The sequence below is a fragment of the Amblyraja radiata genome, chromosome 37 (genome assembly GCF_010909765.2).
Source record: "Amblyraja radiata isolate CabotCenter1 chromosome 37, sAmbRad1.1.pri, whole genome shotgun sequence".
NCBI lineage: Eukaryota > Metazoa > Chordata > Chondrichthyes > Rajiformes > Rajidae > Amblyraja > Amblyraja radiata.
In genome coordinates, this window is record NC_045992.1 from 18,780,714 (window position 1) to 18,787,583 (window position 6,870).

Below are 6,870 nucleotides of genomic sequence, written 5' to 3' on the forward strand. Positions count from 1 at the left end.
TACTATATTCTGTTGTGCTGAAGCAAAGCAAGAATTTCATTGTCCTATCTGGGACACATGACAATAAACTCTCTTGACTTGACTTGATTTATCTTAAATGTAGAAGAGCTTACAAAACCAAAAATGTACAGCAGTGTCAAAATTGATACCTTTATTATTGTTTAAGAAGGAACTGCAGATGCTGGAAAATCGAAGGTAGACAAAAATGCTGGAGAAATTCTCCAGTATTTGTGTCTACCTTTATTATTGTGCTAAGTCTAGATCTATAAAATAAGACTTTCTAATAACTTGCTCATGTACCAAAACATGTCTTATATAATATAATACATTGTCAGGATCATAAGAATAGAATTATATATGTTACAGTCATCATACATTGGGAAGGAAATTAAGGATTTAATGTGTGCTCCTCGTGGCATGTCGTTGTTCCATTTAATTCTATTTATCATGTTTTTTAAACACCATTGATCCGTGTACATTGTGTATATTTAACACCATTTATCATGTATTTTAAACACCATTAATCCATGTACATTGTGTATATTTAACACCATTAATCCATGTACATTGTGTATATTTAACACCATTTATCCTGTATTTTAAACACTATTTCAAACCGGCTTAAACACAAGCTGATTCAGGACCTTCGCTGCTTGGAGGTCCTGAATCGGCCGCCTCCTACCGGATTTCGGGCCTTCATGATGTTATAGTCCGCGGGCCAGCGATCAGAGCAATTCTTCTGGTGACCCCCGGTTCCACGATCTGAGCTATAGGAAGAGATCGGCCTCAAGACAGAAAGTTATAATTTTTTTCTTACCTTTCATCTTTAGTGGGGAACCTGAAGAAACATAGAAACATAGAAAATAGGTGCAGGAGTTGGCCATTCGGCCCTTCGAGCCTGCAGCGCCATTCAATATCCCATACCTGTCTTCTCTCCATACCCCCTAATCCCTTTAGCCACAAGGGCCACATCTAACTCCCTCTCAAATATAGCCAACGAACTGACCTCAATTACTTTCTGTGGCAGAGAATTCCAGAGATTCACCACTCTCTGTGTGAAAAATGTTTTCCTCATCTCGATCCGAAAAGATTTTCCCCTTATCCTTAAACTGTGACCCCTTCTGGACTTCCCCAACATCGGGAACAATCTTCCTGCATCTAGCCTGTCCAATCCCTTAAGAATTTTGTAAGTTTCTATAAGATCCCCCCTCAATCTTCTAAATTCTAGCGAGTACAAACCGAGTCTATCCAGTCTTTCTTCATATGAAAGTCCTGACATCCCAGGAATCAGTCTGGTGATCCTTCTCTGTACTCCCTCTATGGCAAGAATGTCTTTCCTCAGATTAGGAGACCAAAACTGTACGCAATACTCCAGGTGTGGTCTCACCAAGACCCTGTACAACTGCAGTAGAACATCCCTGCTCCTATACTCAAATCCTTTTGCTATGAATGCTAACATACCATTCGCCTTCTTCACTGCCTGCTGCACCCGCATGCCTACTTTTAATGACTGGTGTACCATGACACCCAGGTCTCGTTGCATATCCCCCTTTCCTAATCGGCCACCATTCAGATAATAGTCCACTTTCCTGTTTTTGCCACCAAATTGGATAACCTCACATTTATCCACATTATACTGCATCTGCCATGCATTTGCCCACTCACCCAGCCTATCCAAGTCACCTTGCAGCCTCCTAGCATCCTCCTCACAGCTAACACTGCCCCCCAGCTTTGTGTCATCCGCAAACTTGGAGATGTTGCATTCAATTCCCTCGTTCAAATCATTAATATATATCATAAATAGCTGGGGTCCCAGCACTGAGCCATGTGGTACCCCACTAGTCACTGCCTGCCATTGTGAAAAGGACCCGTTTACTCCTGCTCTTTGCTTCCTGTCTGCCAGCCAATTCTCTATCCACATCAATACTGAACCCCCAATACCGTGTGCTTTAAGTCTGTATACTGATCTCTTATGTGGGACTTTGAATTTCTCCCAGTCCTCTGGTAGGCTGCTTTTTCTGGCTAATTTGTACGCTTCATCTTTTGTTTTGATACTATCCCTGATTTCCCTTGTTATCCACGGATGCACTACCTTCCCTGATTTATTTTTTTGCCAAACTGGGATGAACAATTGTTGTAGTTCATCCATGCAGTCTTTAAATGCCTTCCATTGCATATACACCGTCAACCCTTTAAGAATCAATTGCCAGTCTATCTTGGCCAATTCAAGTCTCATACCCTCAAAGTTACCTTTCTTTAAGTTCAGGACCCTTGTTTCTGAATTAACAATGTCACTCTCCATCCTAATGAAGAACTCAAGCATATTATGGTCACTCTTGCACAAGGGGCCACGCACAACAAGACTGCTAACTAACCTCATTACATAATACCCAATCTAGAATAGCCTGCTCTCTCGTTGGTTCCTCTACATGTTGGTTTAGAAAACTATCCTGCATACATTCCAAGAAATCCTCTTCTTCAGCACCCTTGCCAATTTGATTCACCCAATCTATATGTAAATTGAAGTCACCCATCATAACTGTTTTACCTTTGTCGCACGCATTTCTAATTTCCTGTTTGATGCCATCCCCAACTCCACTACTAGTTAGGTGGCCTGTACACAACTCCCACTAGAGTTTTCTGCCCCTTAGTGTTTCGCAGCTCTACCCATATCGATTCCACATCCTCCAAGCTAATGTCCTTCCTTTCTATTGCGTTAATCTGCTCTCTAACCAGCAACGCTACCCCACCTCCTTTCCCTTTCTGTCCATCCCTCCTGAATATTGAATATCCCTGGATGTTCAGCTCCCAGCCTTGGTCACCCTGGAACCATGTCTCCGTGATCCCAACTATATCATAGTCATTAATAGCTATCTGCACATTCAACTCATCCACGTTATTACGAATGCTCCTTGCATTGAGACACAAATCCTTCAGGCTTGTATTTACAACACACTTACCCCTTATACTATTATGTTGAAAAGTGGCCCTTTTTGATTTGTGTCCTGGATTTGCCTGCCTGCCACATTTCACCTTGTCAGTTTCATTGTTGAACTAAATTGCTATTGCTTCTACCCTCATTTTATATCCCTCTGTCTCTACGCTCACACATTTAAGAAACCCTTTCTCTATAACTCCATCCTCAACTATCCCATTCGACACCCCACCCCCCTTATTCAGTTTAAAACCACCCGTGTAGCAGTGGCAAACCTGCCTGCCAGAATGCTGGTCCCCCACCTGTTAAGATGCAATCCGTCTCTTTTGCACAGTTCCCCCTTACCCCAAAACAGATCCCAGTGATCTAAGAATCTAAATCCCTGCCCCGTGCACCAGTTCCTCAGCCACACGTTCGGGTCCCGTATCTCCCTTAATTTAAATCTAAATGTTTAAGAAGGAACTGCGGATGCTGGAAAATCGTAGGTAGACAAAAATGCTGGAGAAACTCAGCGGGTGCAGCAGCATCTAGGAGCGAAGGAAATAGGCAACGTTTCGGGCCAAAACATTGGGTCTGAAGAAGGGTTTCGGCCCGAAATGTTGCCTATTTCCTTTGCTATCTCTCCAGCATTTTTGTGTACCAAGGAAATATAACAATTTTGTTGTCCTCTAGTTTAACTGTGGAAAGGCATTTTAGATTCTCGCGGGATTGGAATTATTGGTTAAACATTTAGCTGTGTGTTCGGTCACACGTAGCGAGTTTGTTACTGAATATGGAGTTAGTTATTGTCAAGTTCAGAGTGTTTTATTGTTATATGTCCCGGATAGAAGGAATGGTGACGTTTCAGATCGCGACCCTTCTTCCTTCTCTCCAGAGATGCTGCCTGTCCCACTGAGTTACTCCTGCATTTTATGTCTATCTTTGGTGCAAACCAGCATCTGCAGTTCCTTCCCACACAAACTCACACACACACATATGCGCACACACACACACACACACACGCGCACACACATACGCGCACACACACACACGCACACACGCGTACACGCAGTGTAGGGTAGGATAGTGCTAGTGTACGGGGTGATCGCTGGGCAGACACACACACACACACACACACACACACACACACATGAACGCACACACTCACACACACGCACGCACATGCATGCACACACTCACACACACGCACACACTCACACACACACACGCATGCACACACACATGCGTACACACACACAGCGTAGGGTAGGATAGTGCTAGTGTACGGGGTGATCGCTGGGCAGCGCGGACTCGGTGAGCCGAATGGGCTGTTTATATGCTGTAAACATCAGAGCGCTCTACAGCACTGATGTGTAGGAAGGAACTGTAGATGTTGGTTTACACCGACAATAGACACAAATAGCTGGAGTAACTCAGCGGAACTAGCAGCATCTATGGAGAGAAGGAATAGTTGACGTTTCGGCTCCAGAACCAGGGGCCACAATTTCCAGAACCGGGGGCCACAGTTTAAGAATAAGGAATAAGGAGTAAGCCATTTAGTACGGAGACGAGGAAACACTTTTTCTCACAAAGAGTGGTGAGTCTGTTGAATTCTCTGCCTCAGAGGGCACTATTCTCTGGATGCTTTCAAGAGAGAGCTCGATAGGGCTCTTAAAAATAGCAGAGTCAGGGGAAGGCAGGAACGGGGTACTGATTGGGGAAGATCAGCCATGGTCACATTGAATGGCGGTGCTGGCTCGAAGGGCCGAAGGGCCTACTCCTGCACCTATTGTCTATTGAGACCCTTCTTCAGACTCAGAGTCAGGGGAAAGGGAAACGAGAGAGATAGACGGTGATATCGAGAGATATTGAACAAATGCATGAAAGGTATGAAAGATGGAAAAGATGAAAAAGGAAACAAGCGATTGTTAGCTGTGGGCGGGATGAGAACGAGTTACAGATAATGAGACTCGTGAAGACGACTTTCAAACCAGTACAACGAGTTGGGATTTGGGAGAGTCACAACCAAAACATCACCTATACCTCTTCTCCAGAGAGGCTGCCTGACCCGCAGAGTTACTCCAGCATTTTGTGTCGGTACTGTTCTCTGTTTATTGAAAGGAGTTGCTCATTTTCAGAGCAGCAGTAGAACGAGCTGCAGGTGTCTCTCACACAACCTCCTCTGTTTTTTTCTCAATGTACAGGTAACTGTTTGCGGTGTTTCTCCTGCTTAGGATCAACGCAAAAATGCCTGGATAGTACTGTTAACTGCTCTGCGGGGGAGCGATGCTACCTTTTGGTTGCAGAGGCTAGTAAGAACGGACCAATTTGAATTGCACACCTTTAGTTTATAGACACAGCACAGATACATATCGCCACCACCCCTTGTGTGAAAAGGTTACTCTCAGATTCCTATTAAATCTTTTCCCCCTCACCTAAGTCTGGTCCTCGATTCCCCGACTCTGCGCAAGAGGCTCTGTGCATTTACCCAATCTATTCTTCTCATGATTTTATACACCTCTATAGAATCTCCCCTCATCCTCCTGCGCTCCAAGGAATAGAGACCCAGCCTGCTCAACTTCTCCCTATATCTCACACCCTCTATTCCTGGCAACATCCTCGTAAAGATGTTAAGACTGTACGATTCTATGAATAAATAGCTGATTTACTCCTAGAAATGTGAAAAGTCAGTGGCATTCACACAGTATTGGGTGTATGGAACAAGCTGCCAGAGGAGGTAGTTAAAGCAGGGACTATCGCAATGTTTGAGAAACAGTTAGACAGGTACGTGGATCAGACAGGTTTGGGGGATATGGACCAAGCGCAGGTTGGTGGGACTAGTGTAGCTGGGACATGTTGGCCAGTGTGGGCAAGTTGGGCTGAAGGGCTTCTTTCCATGCTGTAACACTCTAAAATGATACATGAACTATGAACATATAAATGATTTATCTGACCATTCTGTTTTTCCAGCTGGTGTAAAGGTTTACAGCGCTGGATGTTTCCCCCTTGCTGCATGTAATGTCGAGCAAACAATCACAGGAGCATCAGTCGCTGTCAGCTGTTGCACTACTGACCTCTGCAATGATCAGGGACAATGAGTCTTAACACTTGATTTCCAAGAGATGAGCAACTTAATCTAAAAGATGTGCAAATCCTTTTCATTTTGAAATCAGTAACCCTCATCCTGGTTCAGGATTAGTTCATCAATGGTGGTTAGTTCTATGGGTTCTGTAATTCCTCAATCTTTCAATTTACTTTTTCGTTTGTTATCGATTTGAATTATGTTTTGGAGCTGGTTACATATGTATACAGCTTCAGTAACTCCAACACAAGGCTGTGGAGGCCAAGTGAATAGATATTTTTACAGCAGAGATAGATAGATTCTTGATTAGGACGGGTGTCAGGGGTTATGTGGAGAAGGCAGGAATGGGGTACTGATTGGGGATGGCGGTGCTGGCTCAAAGGGCCGAATTGCCTACTCCTGCACCTATTGTCTATTGTCTAATACACTATGCTTGATATTAGATTTTTTTCATAATTTGGATAATAATAATAATCATATCACTTGGAGCTTGTACCATTACTCTGTTCATCTGTTGCTGCATCTCAATAAAGTACTGATTTTCAAAAGAAAATGTGAGCGTATTCCTTTTTTTATGTTTCAGGAGCAGGATCAAGCAATTCGGCCCATCAAGTCTACACCACCCTTCAATCATGGCCGACCTATCTTTCCCTCTCGACCCCATTCTCCCCATAATCCCTGACACTTGTACTAATGAAGAATCTGTCAAAGCCTCTATCAAATTCTGGAAAACAATTTTATTATTACTACACTGTATAATTTGCGGCACGGTAGCTAAGCGGTAGAGTTGATGCCTCACAGCGCCATAGACCCGGGTTCCATCCTGACCACGGGTCTCCGGCGTTGCAAGCGCTGTAAGGCAGCAACTCTGCCA

General features: G+C 43.9%; 1 protein-coding gene across 1 annotated transcript in view; it reads left to right on the forward strand.

Annotated features, from left to right (window-relative positions):
• LOC116966381 (prostate stem cell antigen-like) overlaps positions 1-6,012 on the forward strand; it is a 32,641-nt gene extending 26,629 nt beyond the window's left edge. The window contains exons 2-3 of the mRNA XM_033012582.1: positions 5,119-5,226; positions 5,885-6,012. Of these exons, the coding sequence (XP_032868473.1) occupies positions 5,119-5,226; positions 5,885-6,012 (236 nt within the window). The remainder of the gene's footprint in view (positions 1-5,118; positions 5,227-5,884) is intronic.
• Positions 6,013-6,870: the final 858 nt, after the last annotated feature.